Raw genomic sequence first — 27,263 nt, forward strand, 5'->3', positions numbered from 1 at the left:
ATTGAGTCTGACCAGTTTGTTGAGTTCTGTTATTCTAATAACTTATCAGTTGATTATCTTGGGTTTTCAGTTAGAAAATCATATATTCAGACATTGATTTTAATCTTTTCCTTGTCAGTCTTTATACTTCTTGTTTTTTTTCTTTTTCTTTTTTGTAGAGACAGGGTCTTGCTATGTATCCCAGGTTGGTCTTGAACTCCTGGCCTCAAGCGATCTTCCTACCTTGGCCTCCCAAAGTGCTGGGATTATAGGCATGAGCCATTGCACCTGGCACTTTTTGTTTGTTTGTTTTCCAGTTGCATGGTATGTTTTCAGCATTCAGTTTTGAGACATCTAAAATATCTCTAAAATATTGTTTACTATGAAGTACATTATGCTGTAATCACATTCTGAATGCCTGAGTAAATACATGGTAGAAGGGGTAGATCTTCTTTAAGTGGGGGTAGTGGAACGTTTCTGAGAAGGGAAATATTTATTATTGGAGGATTTAATGTGTGATCTTTTCGTTACAGATATGATGTAAGATACTTCTTCAAGATTGGACAGCTGGGGACCTTCTTCTAATTAACCTTAAACCGACTTACAGCCATAGAGACACCTCACAAAGTTCCCATTTTTCGTTGTTGTTGATTTTTTGCTTTACACCTTTTCTGACCTTGCAACCATGTATGGAAGTGCTCGCTCTGTTGGGAAGGTGGAACCGAGCAACCAGAGCCCTGGGCGTTCACCCAGGCTTCCACGTTCCCCTCGCTTGGGTCATCGTCGAACCAATAGTACAGGAGGGAGTTCGGGAAGCAGTGTTGGAGGTGGCAGTGGGAAAACCCTTTCTATGGAAAATATACAGTCTTTAAATGCTGCCTATGCCACCTCTGGCCCTATGTATCTAAGTGACCATGAAAATGTGGGTTCAGAAACACCTAAAAGCACCATGACACTTGGCCGTTCTGGGGGACGTCTGCCTTACGGTGTTCGGATGACTGCTATGGGCAGTAGCCCCAACATAGCTAGCAGTGGGGTTGCCAGTGACACCATAGCGTTTGGAGAGCATCACCTCCCTCCTGTGAGTATGGCATCCACTGTGCCTCACTCCCTTCGTCAGGCGAGAGATAACACAATCATGGATCTGCAGACACAGCTGAAGGAAGTATTAAGGGAAAATGATCTCTTGCGGAAGGATGTGGAAGTAAAGGAGAGCAAATTGAGTTCTTCAATGAATAGCATCAAGACCTTCTGGAGCCCAGAGCTGAAGAAAGAACGAGCCCTGAGAAAAGATGAAGCTTCCAAAATCACCATTTGGAAGGAACAGTACAGAGTTGTACAGGAGGAGAACCAGGTAAGTTCTACGTGTGTGTTTAACTGTATTGGCTGAATTCATGTATGTAAATGAAATAGCCTTTTTTTTCCCTTTTCCTAGATTCTTCCCTTCGTAGTATATGTATCTTCCTTTTTCCTATTTATTTTACTATTTTGTGTCCTCCATTTCTCAGCCCTTTCCAAATTTGGTCCTGTGCCCTGTTTTTTTTTCTAGTTGCCCATGTCTGCTTGCTTCCATTCTTGCTTGGTTCTTTTCTCTGGTTTCTGTTTCTCTTCGTGTCTTTCCTTTCAGCATATGTGATTTTTTTTTTAATTCTTCTGAGGTTTTAATTTTGCCACACACTGTAATATCTTTTACCAAATGTATTTAGACTAGGTAACTTAAGTGTAAGGTATACCATTAAGATTTGTCATGATATCAAAAAGTCATTCTTAAAAACAAAACAAAATGACTATCACAAGATAAATCAGTGTTGTCAGCTGAGAACAGAAATTACTTTTAAAGAGTTAATATTGGCCGGGTGTGGTGGCTCACACCTGTAATTCCAGCACTTGGGAGGCCGAGGTGGGCAGATCATTGAGGTCAGGAGTTTGAGACCAGCCTGGCAACATCGTGAAACCCCGACTCTACTAAAAATACAAAAATTAGCCAGGTGTGATGGTGTGTACCTGTAATCCCAGCTTCTAAGGAGGCTGAGGCAGGAGAATCACCTGAACCTGGGAGGCGGAGGTTGCAGTGAGCTGAGATCCTGCCACTGCACTCCAGTCTGGGGTGACACCATGAGACTCTGTCTCAAAAAAAAAAAAGTTAATGTTGATGATGTGTTTATTAAGTATGAACAATAACTATTCATTTTGTTGCCATTCATGAAAGTTTAACTTCAGGATGCTTTTGTAGCTTTTTGTTCTTTAATTCTTTACATTTAAGGTAGAGGAAAGGCGACCTGGTGTGATTGTTTGCTTGTAGAAAATAAGTGAGATGATTGGGCTTTATCATCATGGGGCTTTGCAGTTTGAGAGCTAAGTGCCGTCACATTAGCTGCAGGAAATACTCACTTATTTTTCTGTGCTCCTCCAGGTTACAGTTGATGTGTTTGGTGATAGCCATGTCACATTCAGTGAGGAAGCTGATGACTCCAAAGATGTGAACAAATCGTATTCAGGCTCTACCAGTTAAAATGTTAAACATACTTTTTTGTTTTTGTTTTTTTTGAGACAGAGTCTTGCTCTGTCTCCCAAGCTGGAGTGCAGTGACGCAGTCTTGGCTCACCTCAACCTCCACGTCCCAGGTTCGAGTGATTCTCCTGTCTCAGACTCCTGAGTAGCTGGGATTACAGGTGCCTGCTCCCACGCCCGGCTAATTTTTGTATTTTTATTAGAGACGGGGTTTCACTGTGTTGGCCAGGCTGATCTCAAACTCTTGACCTCAGGTGATCCACCTGCCTCGGCCTCCCGAAGTGCTGGGATTATAGGTGTGAGCCACCATGCCCGGCCCATACTTTTTGTTTAAAATAGACTTTTAGAATTTTTCTCTCTTTACTTTTTTTCACCCTATGGTGCAAGTTGTGTGTACTTTTAGAAGTTTTCTTAAACTTGCAAGCTTGAATTTTTTTCCTTCTTAAAAAAGCTGTCTTATACTCTTAAAAGGAGAATATTTAATTAACTACCTCATTGTTGGTATTACACTTTATTTTTGGATTAGGTTACTCAAAATTATAAAGAAAGCAATTGATATCAATTTCTGCATTCTTCTTAAATGATACCAGGAAGTAAAGAAGCAATCAGAAATTGTCTGTGTCTCTGATGAAGGAGTCGTCTGCCACACAAAGCTGTTTAGGTCCCTGGTGGACCTAATGTGTGACTATGGTCCCATAAGGTTACAATATAGTATTACCAGGTGTGGTAGCTCGCACCTGTACTCCCAGCACTTTGTGAGGCTAAGGGGGTGCGGATTGGTTGAGTCCAGGAGTTCGAGACCAGCCTGGGCAAAATGGTGAAACCCTGTCTCTGCAAAAAATAGAAAAAAATTAGCTGGGTTTGGTGGTGGGCGCCTGTACTACTTGGGAGGCTCAGGCAGGAGGATCACCTGAGACTGGGAGGTCGAGGCCACAGTGAGTCGAGATTGGGCCACTGTACTCCAGCCTGGGTGACAGAGTGAGACCCTGTCTCTAAAAACAAAACAAAGATTATAATACAGTGTTTTCACTGTATCTTTTCTATGTTTAGATGTGTTTAGATACACAAATATTTACCATTGTGTTACAGTTGCCGACAGTTTTCAGTACAGTAACATGCCGTACAGGTTTGTAGCCTAGAAGCAGTAGGCTATATCCTATGTCCTGGGTGTGTGGTAGGCTGGACCAGATGTGTTTGTATGAGTCCACTTGATGATCTTTGCACAATGATGAAATCGCCTTTCTCAGAACGTATCTCTGTCATTAAGCAACATATGACCGTAAATCTAATCTAAGATTTCTGTCGATTGTCTTACCATTCTTACTAATATGCAGTCCAGATACTCAGATCTACTGTTTTGGCTACTCGAAGATCTCTAGTTACATTACATTTTGTATGTTAAAGCTCCAGACACATTTTCAGCAATAAAAATAGCTCATTTTTTCTGTTCATAAATATAAAACAGAAAAGCATAGATATGAAAGCAAAATATATTCCAGATCCTCCCATCTACTGACAACTTTGCTATTCCACCGTTAGCATTTTGACATTTCTCTTTACTGAAATACCTGTATTCATATACACATAACAGATTTACCTGAATGGAATACTGTTGGTATTATGCTGTGACCTTTTTTTAGCTAACAACATTTCTACTGTATATTAAAGGCCTCTAATATGTATCTAAATCATTATTTTTAATGCCTCCTACTATTCTATTGTTATTCTAGTTAATATCACAGGGCTAAAATTCTTCAAATGTACTTGGTATTACAATGCAAATTAAAAACTAAACCTTGAATTCATTTGACTCAGATATCTAAGTAATTAGAAATTATGATTTATTCTTTCTCAGATACGTTATGACTTCAAACTACTTTGCTTTTACTTTTTAATCAGTTATTACAGTTGTCACTACTCAACATTTGAATATTTTAATATACTTAAATCTCTTTCTTAGAGACTTAGCTTCTTTAAAGAAGAGAAATTGTCCTTTAAAAAATATTCCTTAGGAAGTTCTTTGAGTTTGAGTCATTAAGACTTTAAGAATGTGTAAAGAAAGAAAAAAGCTCAAATAGACCCCACTGATGGAGTCTAAAATTAAGAACAGGGTTCTTAAATGCTGGCTCAGAAACATCAACATCAACAGGCATATTTGGTTAAAACAGAGATTGCCAGGCCTTCCTTCATACCAGCTAAGTACAATCCCTGGAGATGGGGTCCAGGAACTTAGGTTTTGAACAAGCTTCTCTGGTGGTTCTGATGAGAAACCACTCTTGGGATCTTTAGAATTTAGTAAATCTAATCTAATTCTATCTTTTTTTTTTTTTTTTTTTTTTTTGAGATGGAGTCTCGCTCTGTAGCCCAGGCTGGAGTGCAGTGATGCGATCTTGGCTCACTGCAACCTCTGCCTCCTGGGTCCCGGTTTAAGCAGTTCTCCGGCCTCAGCCTCCTGAGTAGCTGGGATTATAGGTGCCCCCCAACACACCTGGCTAATTTTTGTATTTTAGTAAAGATGGAGTTTCACCATGTTGGCCAGATGGTCTTAAACTCCTGAACTCATGATCTGCCCGCCTTGGCCTCCCAAAGTGCTGGGATTAAGGGCGTAAGCCACTGCGCCGGGTGTCAATCTAATTCTTAAACTTGTCTGTTGCCTGTTTGTCAATTTGTGATGGTTCTGTTGTGGCACTTTTGAGCTCAACCATAAAAGAAAGGGGAAGAAACAAGGGACCATTTGCTCAGTGTGTCTCATCCTTTATTCTTCCACTTTACATCTCAGGGATGTGACCTACTCCTGTTCGTAATGATCATTAACTGTGACAGGGACCCTCAGTTGATGGGGCGTGTGTAGGGGAAAAGGATGTTTAAAATTTTAGATATGTTTAGTTAAAAAGAGCCCTCCAGGTGATTTTGATGTCTCCTCACCTTGTGAATCATTGATGCACCAGATAAATGTTCAAATGATATATGACAGCAGAACAGTGAAGTACAGTTTCTTCAGTTGACATTTTTAAGTTGTCAGTACAATACTGACTTCAGTTTTTAATTTGCATTGCACTACCAAGTAAATTAGTTGAATTTGTCAGTTGAAGTACAACACCAAGAAAAAAATCATTCCTAAATACAAAATAATAGTACATTCTCAGTTGTTTTTTAAATTGTTGTTGTTTTGAGACAGAGTCTCACTGTGTCACCCAGGCTGGAGTGCATGGCGCAATCTTGGCTCATTGCAACCTCCGTCTCCAGGGTTCAAGTGATTCTCCTGTCTCAGCCTCTGGAGTAGCTGGGATTACAGGCGTGTGCCATCATGCCCGGCTAATTTTTTTTTGTTGTTTGTTTGTTTGTTTGTTTGTTTGTTTTTGAGATGGAGTCTTGCTCTGTTGCTCAGGCTGGAGTGCAGTGGTGTGATCTCGGTTCACTGCAAGCTCTGCCTCCCGGGTTAACGCCATTCTCCTGTCTCAGCCATCCCGAGTAACTGGGACTACAGGCGCCTGCCACCACGCCCAGCTAATTTTTTGTATTTTCAGTAGAGACGGAGTTTCACTGTGTTAGTCAGGATGGTCTCAATCTCCTGACCTCGTGATCTGCCCACCTCGGCCTCCCAAAGTGCTAGAATTACAGGTGTGAGCCATCACGCCCAGCCAATTTTTTATATTTTTAGTAGAGACGGGTTTCACCACGTTGACCAGGCCGGTCTCGAACTCTCGACCTCAGGTAATCAACCTGCCTTGGCCTCCCAAAGTGTTGGGATTACAGGCACGAGCCACCGTACCCGGGCCTTTTTTTTTTTTTTTTTTTTTTTTTTTTGAGATGGAGTCTCAGTGTTGCCCAGGGTGGAGTGCAATGGCACAATCTCGGCTTACTGGAACCTCTTCCTCCCGGGTTCAAGCGATTCTTCTGCCTCAGCCTCCCAAGTGGATTACAGGCATGTGCCACCATGCTCGGCTAATTTTTAAATGTTTTTTTTTGGGACAGAGTCTTGCTCTGTCACCAGGCTGGAGTGCAGTGGCGTGATCTCAGTTCACTGCAACCTCTGCCTCCTGGGTTCAAGCGATTCCCCTGCCTCAGCCTCTCAAGTAGCTGGAATTACAGGCACGTGCCACCATGCCCAGCTAATTTTTTGTATATTAGTAGAGACGGATTTTGCCATGTTGGCCAGGCTGGTCTCAAACTCCTGACCTCAGGTGATCTGCCCTCCTAAGCCTCCCAAAGTGTTGGGATACAGGCATGCATCACCATGCCCCGCCTAAATTCTGTTTTTATAGTTTGGTATTGAGTTGTAAATATCAGGAGGAAAAAAATGAGTTTGCTTTCTTTAGTTTTGTGGTTAAGTATCAATATAACCTGGGTTTTGGAAACTGTGTCTGTACTCTTAGGGGTTGTATTGGGTTCTTTTTTTTTTTCTTGGTAAAAATGAGATTGGTAAATTTGGAGTATGTACTGGTGTATACTAGTGCCCAAATATGGGATTCTTTGTGTTAGATTTTCATTCTTTGTCAAACAAAGATAATTATCATAGTATTTATCATAGATAATTATCATAGTATATCGTATTTAGATATACTGTCATAGTATTTAGATAATTATAGTATATCGTATTTGAATATTATATAATTTCAAATGTATTGTTAATAAAAAAATCACAGTTTAATTGAAAAGTGGCTGAGACATAATTTTTTATTATAAGAAATATTGTGCGCTGGGTGTGGTGGTATATGCCTGTAGTCTCAGCTACTGAGGAGGCTGAGGCAGGAGAATCCCTTGAGTCCAGGAGTTTGAGTCCAGCGTGGGCAACATGGTGAGACCTTGTCTCTTAAAATAAATAAATAAATTTAAAAGAATTAATAAATATTGTGGAAAAATTGCATATGAATAAACATTTCATTTTGAAGGCTCTACTTTTCAAGAATGGATTGACAGTATATGTGCATATAAGATTATACGTGTGTGTGTGTGTGTGTATCAAATTTAGAGTAGATTTGAAGTTACTGGATTTATTACCATTATACCTTGAATTAGCTAGTCACCATTATACCTTGTTGGTGATGCTGAAACTGTGCCCCTCACTAAGATGGTTTTTATTATGAAGTGACTCAGAAATGTCAATTTTAATGAAAAAAGTTATTGGCGTACTTGTTCATTTTGAAATAATTGAAGCAATTGTTTATGCCTATACTTCAGAAGCTGTGTGGAAAATATGTAATATCCTAAGAACAGTCTGCATTCAGAGGCAAAATATTTCAATCTTCTGAATCCTTCAGTTCAGTTCCAGTGAAACAGTCCACAGGATTTTCATGCCAAAAAACCCATATGTGCTGAAGAATGGTGAACACCGCCTTATCCAGATTCCACCCCTTGCCCTAATTAAACACCAGTGCTGGCAGCGATGTATTCTTCCTATACCCACTGTAATTACTACACAATCCTAAAATTGTATAACTTTGGTCCAAAAAATGAAGGGTGCAATTTTAAAGTAAAGGGAAACACTGCAATGAGATACAGAGACAGAGAATGCTAATTAATAGATTATAGTCAGCCAGAAGTGGGGCCTAATTACACTCTGCATTCATTATACCCTCCATAGCCTTCAGAGGTCAAGCATCTTCCACTGTATAAAGAAGATTGGTTTAATAGGATTTACAGTAATTAGTTTCCCCATTTCAGTTTGAGACTGGGGATTTAGGTCCATTCTAAATATTTGGTCTGATTGGACCATAGAGATCTTGTTCTAGGATCCTATCAAATGTAAAGACACATTTGCTTATAACTGCTTGATATGTGTGGTTCTTTATTATGGAGTTCTTTTAGAAGATGTTTCTAATATAAATACTCAGCAATTTTTCTGTCTCATCCTTCTTTTGTTACTGAACTTTCAGATACTGCTAGTTGGAGAGTTAGAATGGTATGTATTTAAAAGGGAAGGCTTTTTCTTTTTCTTTTTTAAAATTGGGAGTAAGGAAGGTTTTTAGCGTATGTTTGACGAAGAATGAAAATCTAACTGTGAGCTTGGTGGAACTGCAGAGCTACTAAGACTTTGGATGGGGCGCGCGGCGGCTCACGCCTATAATCCCAGCACTTTGGAAGGCCAAGGCGGGCGGATCACGAGGTCAGGAGATCGAGACCATCCTGGCTAACACGGTGAAGCCCCGTTTCTACTAAGAATACAAAAAAATTAGCTGGGCATGGTGGTGGGCACCTGTAGTCCCAGCTACTTGGGAGGCTGAGGCAAGAGAATGGCATGAACCCGGGAGGCAGAGCTTGCAGTGAGCCGAGATCGCGCCATGGCACTCCAGCCTGGGCGACAGGGCGTGACTCCGTCCCCCTCTCAAAAAAAAAAAAAAAAGACTGGATGATTTATATTTTTTTATTCTAAACAATATTTAACCAAATGATCATACTTATTTTTTGATTATGCCTTGAAGTAATTCTGTATGTTGAATTTATTTGGAAGCTTATTTTAAAAATAATTACTTAAAGTACTGTCATTGAAATTTTGTGTGAACAAAATGCTGTTTAATATTATAGGGTGGCAGGTGAATTTAATGTTTTTTGCCTTGTGTGTTTCTTTTCTTTTTGGAGTCTGATTTTTGTGATTCTCATTTACTTAGGAATCAAGAGAATTTCTAGTTCAGAAATGCAGAAAGATAACCTCATGTAATTCTGTGTCGTTTTTTTTCTCGTTATTTGGAGACTTTTGACTATTAACATTTATGTAATTTTAGGTCGTACCTTGATTTTCCATATAGTAAAAGCCATTATTATTTGTCATTAAATAAATTTTTTTTTTTTGAGATGGAGTTTTCCGCTTGTTGCTCAGCCTGGAGTGCAGTGGTGCGATCTTGGCTCAGTGCAGCCTCCACCTCCCAGGTTCAAGGGATTCTCCTGCCTCAGCCTCCTGAGTAGCAGGAACTGCAGGTGCACACCACCACCCCCGGCTAATTTTTTGTATTTTTAGTAGAGATGATGTTTTGCCATGTTGGGCAGGCTGGTCTCGAACTCCTGGTCTCAGGTGATCCGCCGACCTCAGCCTCCCAAAGTGTTGGGATTACAGGTGTGAGCCACTGCTCCCGGCCTTAGATAAACTTTTTCATGAGGTTGCTAGTTGTTTCACTGTCATTTAAAATCTGATCTTAAAATTTAGGATCTATGTCTCAGATTATTGTTTAAATTTTCTTTTTGATAATTCTGTTTTAACAAGGAGATATAGATAAATTGACATCCTTGTTTATTTCCCAGATCAGTTTAATCTTTTTTGTGGTTTCAGAAGGGGAATATGTTAAAGGCACTATGCAGAGTGCCATGAGAAAATGAAATCAAATGTAAAATGGATAATGTTCCTTTTGGGGAGTTAATAATCATTTTGAGAAGCAAAATTTGTACATCTATGGCTTACAGAAATTTGAACTATGCATTTATCAGGTCTTGATCATATGTGAAGGTATTTAAGTTGGTATAGGAAATTTGCTTCTTTTACAGTTGATGAGTTTGCTTATCTGGAATGTAATGAAGTATTATGAAAAATAATTCAGCAGATCTAATAAAAATGTTGCACAAATATGAGATAGGGCTTATATGAAGAAATAAGGGCATAGTATGCCACATAATTGCAGTCTCTCTCTCACTTTTTATTTTCCTCTATGTTTTTGGATTTCACAGTGCAGTGTAGTGTGTTATCTCATCTCAGTGAAATGAAATTATTTTTAGAGATTTGCTAATTTACAGCAAATTTGCAGATAGCATCTTAAATATAGGGGTCCTACTTTTTATTGTGCAAAAGAAATCAGAAAATGGGTTTAGTTTTTAGTTACATTAACGTTAATCAGTGGAGGTCATAGTTTCATTTTTTTAACATTTACAATCGTACCACCCTCTGGAACTTGGCGTCTGTTTTGAGTGCTCTGTTACGCCCAGAAGAGCATAGGAGGTGCCTAGAGACCATGCTTTGTAAGAAGTGGCTGAAGGAGCTCAAGCAGAGAGAAGACTTGCAGCATTTTAATTATACTCTTAAGTATTTGATGGACAGCCATGTTGAAGGTGATTTTTCCTTCTTTCTTTCTTTGTTAGTATTGTTTTTGGAGAGCAAACACTGGAAACAGCACAAATATTAGGGTTTTAAATTTTGGCTGCAAGGAGGAATGGATTTTTGAAAAAAGCTATATCCAGCCGGGCGCAGTGGCCCACGCCTGTAATCCTAGCACTTTGGGAGGCTGAGGCGGGCGGATCATGAGGTCAGGAGATCGAGACCACGGTGAAACCCCATCTCTACTAAAAGTACAAAAAATTAGCCGGGCATGGTGGCGGCCGCCTGTGGTCCCAGCTACTTGAGAGGCTGAGGCAGGAGAATGGCGTGAACCCGGGAGGTGGAGCTTGCAGTGAGCCGAGATTGTGCCTCTGCACTCCAGCCTAGGCGACAGGGCGAGACACTCTCAAAAAAAAAAAAAAAGAAAAAAGCTATATCCATTTGATGGAAGAACAGTGTCACAAAGTAATGCTTCATCATCACTAGAAGTGGTCACTGGGAGGTCAGACTACCTTCTGACAGCTGTGTGGGTGCTCCAAGTCATTGAACTCTTCAGAATGCCCAAAGTGGTATGGAATAAAGTGTTACTTTGGGGAGAAACACTTAGGGAGTTTACCCCATCCTCCCAGTCCCTTTTGTCCTTTTTCTCCCTCCCTGTCTCCTGTCCTTCCTTTATGACAATTTTGTTGAGATATAATTGAATTCTCCCTTTGAAGTATACAGTTTTTTCTTTCTTTTTTTTTTTTTTTTTTTTTTTTTTTTTAAGATGGAGTCTCTGTCTGTCGCCCAGGCTGGAGTGCAGTGGTGCGATCTTGGCTCACTGCAACCTCCGCCTACCGGGTTCAAGCAGTTCTCTGCCTCAGCCTCCCAAGCAGCTGGGATTGCAGGCACAAGCCACCACGCCCTGCTAATGTTTGTATTTTTAGTAGACACAAGGTTTCACCATCTTGGCCAGACTGGTCTTGAATTCCTGACCTGGTGATCTACCTGCTTCGGCTTTCAAAAGTGCTGGGATTACGGGCATGAGCCACCGTGCCCAGCCTTTTCTTTCTTAATCTGATTTACTCAATGAAGATTTTGAAGAAAGTAATAGTAAGTTGCCCTAGGGAGTTCTAGAACGAGGGCATAAGTGATGTAATAAAAAATACTGTTTAGGAGCAGCTTTTACTGCTGTCAGCAGAGTGGATTGAAGAAAGGGTGGGGAAAGGAAATGAGTTTCTTGTAGAAGACCTGGATTAAACAGGGTAATAGCAATGAAGAAGGTGCACATGCGTGAGATTTTCAAAGAAATATTTGGATATATGCAGGGCACGATGGCTCGTGCCTGTAATCCCAGCACTTTGGGAGGCCAAGGTGGGCAGGTTACTTGAACCCAGGAGTTCAAGACCAGCCTGGGCAAAATATGGAGACCCCATCTCTTAAAAAAAAAAAATTAGCTGGCATGGTGGTATGCGCCTGTAGCCCCAGCTACTTGGGAGGCTAGGGCAGGAGGATCGCTTGACCACGGGAGGTGGAAGCTGCAATTGTACTACTGTACGTCCACCTAAGTGACAGAGCAAGAGGCTGTCAAAAAAAAAAAATTTGGATATAGATGGCGAGAGAGAAGAATACAGTGAACCATGGTATTGAGATTGGGGAGCTCGCTTCCCGATGATTAACATGGGAAAAGTGGATTACAAGGTGGAACTAAATTTAGAGTCAGGAATGATGAACGTGGTTTTAATTATGTGAATAAAAGTTTTTCATAAGAATTTGGAGATAGGAGACTAATGACTGTGACCTCAGGTACGTGCATATAGATGTTATGAAGGTGTGCTTGTTAATGTTGGGGAACTCACTTGTCTGGTTAACTCAATATCAGCTACACGTCTCTGCTTATGGGAGTAAGAAGTGGAGAGGGAGAAGCCGTTAGAAAATACAGTTTTATGTATTTTTTCTCATCCAGCTTGATTTGTGTTTTGGTTCTCTGTCTTTATTGTGGTATTTTTGTTTGACAGCAGATACCTCGAGTGATTCTCTCAATTCCTGAAAGTTATTATTTATTTAAAAAAGTTAATATTGATTTATGATTTTTTCATAAACTTTTAGATGTCCCTTATTTTGTTTTAGTTAACAACAAGTTTATTGGAGATCATGTACCCACCTCTGTTTGATAAATTAGGAGTGACTTTGGGAAAAAGAGAAATATTACAAAAAATGTGCTTTCAGTGAGGAAATGATAAATTTTGTTTTTGAAAATGTTCTGTTCTTTCTTATGGACAAGATTAGAAATGCTTTTATGAACTGTTTTTGGCTGCCATACACGTTTCTAAAAATACTCATTTTTCTTTTTCTTTCTTTCTTTTTTTTTTTTTTTTGAGACTGAGTCTCACTCTGTTGAACAGGCTAGAGTACGGTGGCGTGATGCTCTGCCTCCTGGGTTCACGCCGTTCTCCTGCCTCAGCCTCCTGAGTAGCTGGGACTACAGGCACCCGCCATCATGCCCAGCTATTTTTTGTATTTGTACAACACAAAGACAGGGTTTCACCGTGTTAGCCAGATTGATCTCAATCTCCTGACCTCGTGATCCGCCCACCTCGGCCTCCCGAAGTGCTGGGATTACAGGCGTGAGCCACCGCGCCCGGCCTAAAAATACTCATATTTCTTTCCAGATTTGGAAAGTTAGTCTTTAACATAGATCTTTTCCTTTGATTTTCCCATATATTGACAATACTTATTGAACCCTCTCGCCCTTTATTTTGCCAGTCTTTTCTACCTAATAGGCTTTCCTACCTAATACTGGATTGCAGTGACACTTGCTTAATTTCATATGTGGTGACTATATAGGCCGAGAAAGTGAGATAATTCAGCCTTAATGTACACACTGTACCATCTCTTACCAGTGGCTGGTGGCTTGTGTACTTTCAGAGAATGTGATATGCAAGGATCTGTTTAGCTTTGAAGTCAACCTGAGATAACTGCTGTGATCTTAAATGACCCTCAGGTACTTGAATAGTCCTCTGTAGCAGTAATTCTTAAACTTTTTGGCCACAGGACCTCTGTAAATTGTAAAAATTATTAAGGACCCCAAGCAGGTTTTGTTTACATAGGTTATATCTACCAATATTTGTCATATTAGATACTAAAATAAAAAATATTTATTAATACATTTAGAAACAAACCTAATAAACGTTATAAGTAACGTTTTAAAATGAAAAACAGTTTTGCAAGTCTCTCTCTCTCTTTTTTTGTTTTTTAGACAGAGCCTTTGCACTGTTTCCTAGGTTGGAGTGCAGTGGCATGATCTTGGCTCACTGCAGCCTCTGCCTCCTGGGTTCAAGCGATTCTCCTACCTCAGCCTCCTAAGTAGGTGGGATTACAGGCATCCACCACCATGCCTGGCTACTTTTTGTATTTCTAGTAGAGACAGGGTTTTGCCATGTTGGCCAGACTGGTCTCGAACTCCTGACCTCAGGTGATCCACCTGCCTCAGCCTCCCAAAGTGCAGGGATTACAGGTGTGAGCTACCGCACCTGGCCTAGTTTTGCAGGTCTCTTTAAGACTACAAGTCTAACGGCTTTATGTGGTTCTTCTGACTCTTGTAAGAGGCTGCCACTAGAGTCCTGACTAGGTTACTCTTTAGCTAAGATCTCTCTTATTGGTTTAGTATTGTAATTAAATATTATGACCTGTGACATCAACATGGATTAACAAGGATCTCTGACTTTTTCATCAAGGGTTAAGAAGTTACACTGTTTCTTTAGTAACAGTGAGTAATGGAAATGCGGTGGGGAATGGTGACTTTGTTGGTTTGTTGTTGATAGCATGTATTTCTCGACCCTTAGAGAGGTTCTTTGGGTGGGCTGTCTTAAGGAAGCCCTCGTATTGTAGTTGGCTAACCAATAGGCCCGCACCGTCACGCCCAGCTAATTTTGTATTTTAGTAGACACAGGTGTTGCCTTGTTGGCCAGGCTGGTCTCAATCTCCAGACCTCAGGTGATCCACCTGCCTCGACCTCCCAAAGTGCTGGCACTACAGGCGTGAGCTACTGCATCTGGCCAACCAGTACTCTCCTTTTTTTTTTTTTGAGATGGAATCTTGCCCTGTCGCCCAGGCTGGAGTGCAGTGATGGGATCTCCGCTCACTGCAAGCTCCGCCTCCCGGATTCACGCCATTCTCCTGCCTCAGCCTCCCGAGTAGCTGGGACTACAGGCACCCGCCACCACACTCCGCTATTTTTTTGTATTTTTAGTAGAGACAGGGTTTCACCATGTTAGCCAGGATGGTCTCGATCTCCTGACCTCGTAATCTGCCTGCCTCAGCCTCCCAAAGTGCTGGGATTACAGGCGTGAGCCACCATGCCTGGCCTGGTTTTTTTTTTTCCCCGAGATGGAGTCTAGCTCTGTTGCCCAGGCTAGAGTGCAGTGACATGATCTCGGCTCACTGTAACCTCCGCCTCCCGAGTTCAACCAGTTCCCTTGCTTCAGCCTCCAGAGTAGCTGGGATTACAGGCACCTGCCACTGTGCTCAGCCTCCAGAGTAGCTGGAATTACAGGCACCTGCCACTATGCTCAGCCTCTAGAGTAGCTGGGATTACAGGCACCTGCCACTGTGCTCAGCCTCCAGAGTAGCTGGGATTACAGGCACCTGCCACTATGCTCAGCTAAGCTTTGAATTTTTAGTGGAGACAGGGTTTCACCGTGCCAGGTCTCAAATGCCTGACCTCAAGTGATCCACCCACCGTGGCCTCCCAAAGTGCTGGGATTACAGGTATGAGCCACTGCGCCCGGCTTAGTATTTTTAATTTTTTAAAAAATACAGTTGCAGTGTATTTATGTGATAAACCTACAGCATTTGTTGTATTTCAAAGAAACATTTTTGGGAACTAAGTTTGTTTTATAGGACTTAAAATCTGAAAAATTGGGAGAATACATTCCAAAAATATTCTTTTATCTTTCTTGAATTTGATAACTGCATAATTAGTAATTTTTTCTTTTCACATGACTCCTCTTCATGGGCATAGGAACTTAAAGCAGGTGCCACATTCTTAGGAGGGAGTGTTTCCAACCTTTCCTATCTTGCAATTTTATGAGGGTCTATTTCTTACTTTTCTGTGAAACGTGTTATCTATGGTACAGAGTATTTTCTTTTTCTTTTTCTTCTTCTTTTTTTTTTTTTTTTTTTTAGACGAGCGTTGCTCTCTCATCCAGGCTGGAGTGCAGTGGTGCGATCTCGGCTCACTGCCATCTCTGCCTCCTGGGTTCACGCGCTTCTCCTACCTCAGCCTCCTGAGTAGCTGCTATGATAGACGCCCGCTACCACGCCTGGCTAATTTTTGTAATTTTTAGTAGAGACAGGGTTTCACCATATTGACCAGGCTGGTCTCGAACTCCTGACCTTGTGATCTGCCTGCCTCGGCCTCCCAAAGTGCTGGGATTACAGACGTGAGCCACTGTGCCCAGCCTGTACAGAGTATTTTTAAGAGATGAAGCAGGTAAAAGGATATTTACTTAACTGGTAGCAGATAAGCTTTTGGATTTCTCTTGGTATTTCTGATGAAAGATACTTATTTTCAAGGGATAGTGTGTTGGGTCTCAGTTGTTGGAAAGTTGTGGGAACACTGACTGTTAGAATAACTAGGGGCAGCAGGTGTTTCTAGGATGTAGGGTGGAGAGGGCTTAAAGTTACCACATTCCCTACACGGCTTAGGACAGGTCTGCGTACTGAAAAACAGTATCCTCATACCATATGATTTTCATGTGTCTTGCTAGAAATTTGATAGGATAAAAAATCTGCTTATAGTCATTTGAGCCAAGATCCTATAATAAATAAATGTGTGTAAGTACATTAGCATCGTTTGAGGATGAAGTTGATAGAAGATTAAACTTCATTTTGTTTGGATCTTTACCTAGAGTTTTTGCCATTTTGGAAAACCACTTCAACAGCAACATTGCATTGTCGCTCATGCTACTGTCTCTTCAGCCTCTGTTTGCATATGTCTTTCGGTGTAGTTGTGCCCTAGCATTTACATGTTAACAGACATTCTATTTTATTATAAATGATTTCTTTTCATTTTTCCTTCATACAGCGTTACATAATTTTTTTTGAAACCGTATGTGGGAGCGGGCTTATTATCTGTGCATTTCAGGATAGCAAAGGGCATATTTACAAAATATTTGTTATAAAATGGGAGGGTATTAAGTCTGATAAGCCTGAAATTCACTGGTGTAATAGATGGAACACTGAGTCAGGAGATCTGCATTCTAGCTCTGATCCTGGCTCTGCCAGCTGTGTAGCCATGGCAATATTTAAGCTTTTTGAATGCCTGTTTCCTCATCTTTAAAACCCAGAGAGTTGGACTAGGTGCTCTTTAGAGATTCTTTCTTCTGAAATTACTTGATTTTGTTTTTGTCAGTTATCCTAGTGGAATTCTCTAAGAGTCTGTTCACTTTGATCATAATGCCCAAATTCAAAACTGATTCATATAAACAAGTTGTGTGCTTCTGGGAATGAGACATGTATGACTAATGAAGTGCTTTTCAAGGTAAGTGGCATAAAATCAGTGTTTACCTGTAAAGAGCAAAGAGCCTTCATGTGAATTTCATCAGTTGACAAATGGGGATAATAATACTTGTATTATTGCAATATTTAAGTGAGATTAAAGAAGATAATATTTATAAATTATGGACAAGACTACCTGACATAATAGGTATGCAGTATAATAAATGGTAGTTGAATTAAAATTAAGTCAAACATTTCTTAAATACAAATACATTTCATAATATATTTTGAAGTATGAAATACACCTTACATGATCTGCTACCAGAGGCAAACAGCAGCTGGGACCTATAAAATGTCTTTAGAAAGTGGGTCACAGTGGATAATAGGTTTCATTTGGATAACTCATCACTACCAGCCCAGCCTTAATATTCCTGTAGGAGTTCTCAGGAACTTTGAGTAGGGTAATTAGCTCTCAGGATTTTCAGTTACCGTCATATTCATTATTTAACATTTTTATTTCCACAACGACTCAACCATGAATTATGGAGTGCTTTCCCAGAAGGAATGTAGTGTTGCTGGAAATACAGTTTTTATTGCTCTATTTTCTTTCTAAGGTATGGGGTTCCTGGTTGGTTAGTTGCGCCCAAAACTCTCAGCAAATAATTTAAAATACGTGCTTTTTTATGAAGATGACTTAACAAGGCAGTGGAGATTTCTCTTGAATGGGCAACGTAGAATGCTTGTATTTTCTTATTCTGCTTATTTTAAATTACTAATTTTTGTACTGCGGTCCTGTACGTTAAATTCTTACATAAGTGTATGTCACTAAAAGGTATACTTTGCCCACAATACCTATTATTTACTCCACTGACATTAAAATTGTAGCATTGCATCTGAGGTTCCCTTTGGTTTTTACGTATCATTTGCTGTTGTATCCTTTAAAAAATACTGTAATAGATTCGTCAGTGGAGCTGATGTCTTACTGTGATGCTGTTATCAAATGCATCTCTGAGTACCTATGGTAGAGAACTAGTGAAGGTGTTAATATCTATTGTAGATATAGATGCTAATATATCTAGACTATTGTAGATGCTAGTAATAATTATTGTAGAATATTTATAGATACCATCCTAGATGCTTTCATATACATTGCTTCTAATCCTTACTAACAGTTCTGTAGGTAAGCAATGTTGTCCTCATTTATAGGTGAGGAAATTGAAAATTCAGAGAGGAATTTGGTCAGGTTCACATCTGTCTAGTGACAGATACTGGTCCGTCTGGCTACAAAGCCAAATGTCATTGTGTTTTTGACTAAGGACAAATGAATGAATTGTACATACTTGTTTAAAATATTTATTGAAAAATTAATATTTATTCAGTCATTTATTAAATGTAAAAGATGGCATTAAAATTCCTCTGTGTTTTTGTTGGAGGAGGAAATACGAGAATAGGTGTATCATAGGATCCAAAGGCTCCTGAAAAGGGGTTAACATTGAGAGAAGGGGTAGAGGAAAGAGATAATAGGTGATCAGTTGAGAAGATGATAAATATAATTTGATTAGTTTAAATAATCAGTCAATATCAGCAGGTGTAAATGACATACATCAGTACTTTTCTTGTTCTGATTAGGCGGAAAGCATTAGATTAATGATTCCCAGGCTTGCATTTCACACACTAGCAAAATAAAAAATAAATAACAACAAAAAAAAGTGGGGGAGACTGGCATAGGATTGTCAAATAAAAACAATTAAAAAACGATAATACATATTACTGTTATTTTATAAGGGGAAAGTCAATTTAACACCAAAGGAATTGTGCATAATTTCACAATAAGAGTTCTTTCAAGAAAATACAGATTTTAACTTTGTAGTGACAATTTTATTAAGTCAACTTGACATGGACTGGCTTTGAGAAGCATTAGTTTTTGATAGGGATCACCATATTATAGCCAAATCCTTCCTACAGGAGCTGTACATCCTACAAGCAAAGAATGGCTTTTCCATTTTTAAATGATTAAAAAATAAATGTGATATGTGAAAATTATATGAAATTCAAAATTCAGTGTGCATAAATAAAGTTTTATTGGGACACAGCTGTGTTTATTTTTGTATTATGTATGGCTGCTTTCACACCAGTGGTAGATAGAGTAGTTGTGATAGAGTCTGTGTGACTTGCTAGACTTAGTACAGTGTTTACTTAACTCTGACCTTTTACAGAGTTTTTCAGTACTTTGTTTAGATAACAGAGTAAATAATAATAGCTAACACTTGTGTAGTGTTTACTAAGAAACAGGCCCTGTTTTATGTGCTCTGTGTTATTAGCCGTCATAACAACTTTATGAGGTAGGTACTGTTAATTTTATTGAAGTAGAGACTAAGGCTGAGAGTAGGTTGCCCAAAGTCACGTGGCTGTTAGGTGGCAGAGGCAGCCTTCCGACCGGATAGTGCCACTCCACGGTATGTGCTTTGTCGGGGAATCAGAGACTTGAGGATGTGACACACCCTTCACATTTGCCTTAGTTGTTTTAGGGAAAGAGGAAAGTAGCCTGATTCTAGAGTTGCCCCAAGTGTTATCATTGAGTAGTTGAATGAAGAATTCAGCATTAATTACTTCATGATGTGTGAACATTTGGTGTATTTTTATGTGACCCAGTGGATTTTCCCCAGAGGTCTGTTGATTGAAATGTCCTACTTATTGATGTCCTAGTTATTGAACTTTTGAACAAATAAATCTGTCATTTCTGAACTACTGAGTTCATTTGGTGTAATTAGAATAATAACACTGTTAACTTGGTGGAGGGTAACTGTTTCTCTATCATAAATATTTATTGTGTTGTTCTTAAGGAGCGTGAGGCATAACCCCCCGTTATTGATTTAATTTAAAAATAAAACATTTATTGACATACACAGAAGCATTTTAATTAAAAATTTGTTAAATGGCCTTTTTTTTTTTTTTTTTTTTTTTTTTTGGGTAGAATATATATGTCTTTGTATGCCAAAGCCTGAAAGAAGAATTAAATTACCAGTAATTGGGTTTTTAGCTGAATCTATTCAAGGGGAAATCACTATTTTCTTTTTAGAGATGGCTTTGGGTGGAGTAGGTAAGGTTTCAAGAACTGGTTAAATTACAGAACATTGACAAGTAAGTGAATAAACTAGAATTAGTGTGAACACTTCTGATTTCACAAGTAAGGTGTTTGTGAACAGTGTTTCTACATTGTAATGGCACTATAAAATGCTGATTTAAATAAATAGAAGTTTAGTGACTATACTTTTTCTTAGTTAAACCTCACTGTATTCTGAGATTTAAAAACGACAGTTAACTAATACTCGTTTTGTGCTTCTCTGAAGGTTAGAAACATGTGTCTAAAACGGGTTTTAATGGGTGTAAGACCACAGAGAAGATAGAACTGACACTTTAGTAAGATTCTTTTTTTCAATCTATTTAATTATTCTATGATTTTACCTTTTTGAAGGTGATGGTGGGTGAATTAGGGTGGGTAAAGGGTAGGGGGAATTGAGACAGTGGTAAAGCTTGATTCTTGACTTTTAGTTTGCTTTTATCTTTAAATTTTGGAAGTCACCTTTTGTTCATTTTGAAGTTTTGGGCAATGTTCTTAGGCTAGATGCAGATAATGCAGATAACAACGGCCAGCGCTTCCCATACTAGAGGGCGTTGAATTTCTCAAAGTGTTGACTTGTTTCTGATTTTTTTGCCTTTGTTTGGTTTCTATTTGCTGCTATGTTGTTGCTCTTCCCCGTATGAGATATGGTTATGGTATTGGTAGAATTGCAGTGTTGGTGGTTTTTCTTCGTCTTCCCATTCCATCCATAACCTTGACGCTAATAATTTTGAAAACTATCGTTCATTACAAGGGTTAAAATCTAAAATATGACCGTGCAGGTTGAGGTGGCATGTTACAGCTCCCGCCACCTCTTTTCCTTGCGACAGATGGCTTCCCCTCCTGGTTGTAATCCGCTGCTGGTTTTTTTCGAAGAATGAATACCATGTGTTCCCCATTTTGGCTCTGGCTGTGTTCTACCCACTCACTGGCTTCAGAGGAACTTGAGATAGGATGTACTTGCTGCTGGCATTTATGGCAGGAAGTGGATACAACTGTGATACTTTGTGCCAAGTGTTCATTTATTAGAAAAATTGTGCTTCCTAAAATTAAACATTATTTCTCTGTCACATCAAGAGTAAAGCTAAATTTTGTTACTTTTTAGAATATGCTTTACACTTAATGTTGTTGTTATAAAAATTTTTTGGTGGCAAATGTATTGCAAAATAGATTTTTAAATCCAAATTTCACATATTCAAAGATTTATAGTCTGTGCAAGACATTGAATGAGTAGCTCTAATTGCACTAGTACAATAAATATAATTATGAAAGGGATCTGTATCACAGCAGCAGTTGGAATTGTTTGTGATGTGTGGTATTGAACTTGTGATTGCATATGCTTTGTGGTACCTATAGACAGTAGTATTTGTCTATTTTAACTCTCTTGCTTCGGATCGCCCCTTGAGTAGATTCAGCTAAATAATTGATAAATTTCACCATCTTAGGCCTTGTTGAAAATTATAAGTATCTGAGACAGCTTAATTTCATAAGTCTACTGTGCATATTTGGAGGGATAGTGTTTGGTTTTAAAAAAAACCTGGCAGGCCAGAGTAAAATATTTTTTATGTTTTTGTCAAGAAATACCCCAAGATAAATGTAAACAAATATTTGCGTATTACCCTCATTGATACTGGAATTGGACATTTCTGTCTTCAGAAGTCCCTGTTCTGTCAGAGTCTCCTGTACTTACCTGAGTGAATCTAGTGCTGGATTGGCGAAAATGTTGCCGCTCATGGCAGATCATCTCTAAATCTGTCTTGGCAACATCTCTAGCTGAACCCAGATCGGTGGTTCTCAGCCTCGGCTGTGTATTGGTATCACCGAGAAGCTTAAAAAACAAACCAAAACCTGATGCCTGAGTCTCACCCAAACCCTCAGATAATTTGATTTAATTGGGCTTGGGTTGGTCTTGCTGTGGGGATTTGAAAAATCTCCCCGAGTCATTCTAATGTGAAGTCAAGGTTGAGAACCACTGGCTACTGCTAATGGATAAGAGTTGGTAGTATGAATTGAAATGTATTTGCCATCCTCAGTCTAGTGAGGGGATTTTCTAACCATGCCACAATATATAAACAATTTGCAATTTGAATGGATGGAGGTTGGTTATCATTGGAATTTGAAAGGACAAATGACAGGTAAGATGGGATGATTTACCAGTGTTTTGTGACTTTTTTTTTTTTTTTTTTTTATCTTTTTGAGATGGAGTCTCACTCTTGTTGTCCAGGCTGGAGTGCGATGGTATGATCTCAGCTCACTGCAACCTCTGCCTCCCGGGTTCAAGCGATTCTCCAGTCTCAGCCTCCTGAGTAGTTGGGATTTACAGGCGCCTGCCACCATGCCCGACTAATTTTGTATTTTTACTAGAGACAGGGTTTTACCATGTTGGCCAGGCTGGTCTCGAACTCCTGACCTCAGGTGAGCCACCCTCCTTGGCCTCCCAGAGTGCTGGGATTACAGGTGTGAGCCACCGCGCCCAGCCAATGACATTTTAAAAGAATTGCCTTCAGAGGGTAGCCGGAAAAGCAGATGGATGTGGTACAAGAGGTCGTCCCACAACCTCCTGGGGTGGGGATGCCCACTCTGTGGCAACGTTAAGGAGAATGAGAAGGGTGAGAAGAGAGCAAATGATAAGCCCTGGATTTTGGGACTTGGCCAAAAAAGAAAGGATGGAACAGGACGTCAGGATAAGATCTAAGACTTGAAGCAGAAACTGTACTTCTTCCTGACCCAAGAAGTGTGAGACAGGCACGTGGTGGTAGCAAACAGGATGGAATGAGAGGTTCCCTTTTACACCCAAACTTTTTCTTTGCTTAGTAGCAGAAGTCTCAAATTTTTCTTTATTAGAGCATTTTCTTGATTACAGCATTCCGAGCTTTACTGTATGTGAATCACCTGTGAGCACTGTTAAAAATTAAAATTTGCCGGGCGCGGTGGCTCAAACCTGTAATCCCAGCACTTTGGGAGGCCGAGACGGGCAGATCACGAGGTCAGGAGATCGAGACCATCCTGGCTAACACGGTGAAACCCCGTCTCTACTAAAAAATACAAAAAACTAGCCGGGTGAGGTGGCAGGCGCCTGTAGTCCCAGCTACTTGGGAGGCTGAGGCAGGAGAATGGTGTAAACCTAGGAGGCAGAGCTTGCAGTGAGCTGAGATCTGGCCACTGCACTCCAGCCTGGGTGACAGAGCGAGACTCTGTCTCAAAAAAAAAAAAAAATTAAAATTTCCAGACCCCCCTCCCAAAGTTTCTGGTTCAGGACTGCTCGGGGAGGGCTCAGGAATCTGTATTTGTGAAGGTTAACTGAACCTTTTTTGTTTGCTTACCATCTCTTCAGTGTTTTCCCTATTCTATTTATTTAGTAATTTAAAAAGTTGACTCATTTTAAAAAACTGAATCTTACTTTAAAATGAAACTCTCACTGCTACATGTGGAAAACATTTGCCAAAAAACAAAAAATGAAAGTATAAATACATAACTATTAAGAAAAAGGTCAGGCCGAGCACTTTGGGAGGCCGAGGCGGGTGGATCACGAGGTCAAGGGATCGAGACCATCCTGGTCAACATGGTGAAACCCCATCTCTACAAAAAATGTAAAAATTAGCTAGGCATGGTGGCGTGTTCCTGTAGTCCCAGCTACTAGAGAGGCTGAGGTAGGAGAATCGCTTGAACCCGGGAGGCGGAGGTTGCAGGGAGCCGAGATCGCGCCGCTGCACTCCAGCCTGGCAACAGAGTGAGACTCAGTCTCAAAAAAAAAAAAATAAATAAAAGTCATATATGTACCACTGAAGATTATTTTTAATATCATTTTGGGAAATATACTTCTAGTGATTCTGATACAGATAGTTTTGTCATCATACTTGGAGAAATACTGAACTAGAGACAAAAAGTTTCACTTAGATTGCATGATTTCCAGCTATTGTTGCACACTTGGAATTGCCTGGGGCGCTTTTACAATACTTTTGGTCAGCCTCCATCCCCCGATTTAATTGGTATGGTCTGCAACCTGGACATCAGGATTTTTAAAACACTCTCCTAAGGTAATTGTAATGTATATTCTGGGTTGAGGATTTAGAGGTTAAAAAGCATATAATGCAGTTAGACTAAGAAGCATAAATTCATGAATACTAAAATACATTTACCTGGGTATAATTAGAAATAAGGAAAACTGACTGGGCATGGTTGCCCGTGCTTGTAATCCCAGTGGTTTGGGAGGTCGAGGTGGTGGGAGGATCGCTTGAGGCCAGGAGCTTGAGACCAGCAAGGGCTACATAGCAAGACCTCGTCTCTAGCAAACCAAACCAAACCAAACAAAAACAAAAGAAAAGAAGAAAAATTAGCCAGGTGCAGTGGTACGTGCCTGTAAATCCCAACTACTCAGGAGGCTAAGGTGGGAGGATTCCTGGAGGCCAGGAGGTTGAGGCTGCAGTGAGTCCTGATCCTGTCACTGCACTCCAGCCTTGGTGACAGAGCGAGACCCTGTCTCTTAAGAATGAAAAACCCCACCGTGACCACCTGGGGGATGTGGCAGGGGGAGGGGAACAGAAGGTGAATTCATGAAGCACTAAGGCATCTGGCGTTGTGATCTCCTCTGGCTCTGCCTGCTTCTCTTGTTTTCTGTTCTTGATGAATAGCAAGATCTTTTAGTCAGCTAGTCCCCAAACTTAAGTGTGCATCAGAATTAACTGGAAGGTTTGTTAAAACACAATTGCTGGGACTCATCCTCAGAATTTCTGATCAAGTCAGTCTGGGGTGGGGCACAAGATTTCGTATTTCTAACAATTTCCCAGGTGATGCTTATGCTGCTGGTCAGGGAACCACCCTGGAAGCACTCATCTAGTTAACCAAGCTGAAAACTTAGAACATTAGCCTGACATTTATTGTCTCTATGTATTTTATATATATCCAGCGAACTTTAAAGATAATTACATAAACACAAACCTGTGTATCCATCACCTAGAATTAGTAAATGTTAATGGGTGTGTGGATAAATATTAATTATGAATAAATATTCCCTTTTTGGTGATAATAAGCTGTGTGTTTTTTTTCACACTTTTGAGTACAAGGAATAAAAATATACGACTTTTCTGGGCTTGAGATAAGTGCCTTTTTTTTTTTTTTTGAGACGGAGTCTCGCTCTGTGGCCACTGCACTGGAGTGCAGTGGCGTGATCTTGGCTCACTGCAAGCTCACCTCCTGGGTTCATGCCATTCTCCTGCCTCAGCCTCCCGAGTAGCTGGGACTATGGGCGCCCGCCACCACGCCCGGGTAATTTTTTGTATTTTTAGTAGAGACGGGGTTTCACAGTGTTAGCCAGGATGGTCTCGATCTCCTGACCTTGTGATCGGCCCGTCTCGGCCTCCCTGAGTGCTGGAATTACAGGCGTGAGCCACTGTGCCCGGCTGAGATGAGTGCTCTTTAGGTTAAGCTATAACGCTGAAGAGAAAATAGTGCTCCATTAACTTGTTTGATTAGTCTGTTTGGCAACCAAATGAGATAAGCATAGAAAAACAATACCATCTAGATTGTATACTCTATCTGAGAAAAAACGTTAAAAAGTATTATGTATCTGAAAATGAAATTGTCAGCCGGGCGCAGTGACTCATGCCTATAACCACAGCACTTTGGGAGGCTGAGGAGGGTGGATCACCTGAGGTCGGGAGTTCAAGATCAGCCTGGCCAACATGGAGAAACCCCATCTCTACTAAAAATACAAAAATTAGCCGGGTGTGGTGGCGGGAGCCTGCAATCCCAGCTACTCAGGAGGCTGAGGCAGGAGAATGGCTTGAACCCAAGAGGTGGAGGTCGTGGTGAGCAGAGATTGTGCCATTGCACTCCAGTCTGGGCAACAAGAGTGAAACTCTGTCTCAAAAAAAAAAAAATTGTCAGCTGCAATCATTTTATCCTGTTTTTCTCTTTGAATAGTTTATTTGAATAGTTCACAGGATTAATAAGTTGAATTTATTTCTATATCTAGAAACTTGGGAGGGGAAGGGTAAACTGCTATGTATGGTATAAAAATGTATAAGTGTTGTGAAAATATTATTTTCAATTCTAAAGCACTTGTTCAATTCTAAAATGACTTGTTTCCCCTATGCTTGATATAGGTCAAGAGGGAAAAAGCATTAATGGGTATTATTTATTCAGCAAACGTTGAGTTTATATTCGGGACTGTCACTTTGATTATGGAACAGTTCAAGTAGTTTTCATCAGTGTTGCCCAGCTTTTTGTTATGCATTAAATATGTACTTCATTCAGGAAGAGATCACCCCAGCCAGGTTAGTTTTGTCAGATAGAAATAATGCTGTTTTTGTATTCTCCTGAAGAATGTATGTGTTTTTTCATCTTGGAGCTAATACTAGGATTCCCTGAACTTGCTGGCTTCTATAAGTCCTCCTCAGCATTCTTTGAAACAAGGGCTTTGGAAAGTGTGGACTTACTGTCTCATGAAAATCCTTGTATAGCTTCAGTTGTCCTCCCTCCTATCTATTTATTTTTCATGAAATTATTCTCTTGACACACTTGTTTTTGTTTTCTATTTAGTCTTCCAGACTCTTCTATTTGCTTCCTTCTTGGACTGTTTGTTCTCTCTTGCTAGAACTCTTTATCTTCACTCATTAACTAAACTTTAAGAAAAGAGTCCTTCCCGTGTTTCCTTTAACAGGGAGGCCAGCTTGTTTTACGGCTCGTATGATATATGCAGGTAGTAGAAGACAGGTGAAAGCAAATACTTGGCAAATTATGGTATGTTTACTTCAGTTTTCATACAGTCTGGGAGCTTGGTCTCTTTTCCCTGGAAACCACCTCTGTTTTGTCTTGCAGATGAGAGTGTGATCTTTAAGCTAGCCTTGGCCTTTTGGGTGGTCTGTGCTTATCTTTCAAGTGTTTGCAGTAATCAGGACCAGTATATAAAAAAAAAGCATGCTGCTTATGTTATTTTTATTGTCCTGATCTTCTAGATTCAGAAAAAAAAGAGGTTATTGTTTTTATAACTGGATTTCCTATATTTATGGATAAGAATTCCAAAACTAACAAAGAGAAAATTATCTTGACTGTTATGTGCTGTAAAAATCGTGTATTCAAAGTTTGCACAGTCACAATTCTGGATTCATGAGGATTTGCCAGACATTTAAATTAAAGCCTAATCAATAACTT

At 40.0% G+C, this 27,263-nt stretch overlaps 1 protein-coding gene across 15 annotated transcripts in view; it reads left to right on the forward strand.

The window, feature by feature from the left end:
- The window catches only part of ERC1 (ELKS/RAB6-interacting/CAST family member 1), a 534,923-nt gene that overhangs the window by 41,392 nt on the left and 466,268 nt on the right, over nucleotides 1-27,263 (forward strand). For 13 of the 15 annotated variants that reach the window (XM_050747035.1, XM_050747039.1, XM_050747032.1 and 10 more), the window contains exon 2: nucleotides 513-1,333. In XM_050747035.1, the coding sequence (XP_050602992.1) occupies nucleotides 665-1,333 (669 nt within the window). In that variant the 5' untranslated portion in view covers nucleotides 513-664. Of the gene's footprint in view, nucleotides 1-100; nucleotides 304-512; nucleotides 1,334-27,263 lie in introns of those variants that run through there. The other 2 variants (XM_050747037.1, XM_050747045.1) reach the window with 2 other exon arrangements.

Source organism: Macaca thibetana, chromosome 11 (genome assembly GCF_024542745.1).
Source record: "Macaca thibetana thibetana isolate TM-01 chromosome 11, ASM2454274v1, whole genome shotgun sequence".
Lineage (NCBI taxonomy): Eukaryota > Metazoa > Chordata > Mammalia > Primates > Cercopithecidae > Macaca > Macaca thibetana.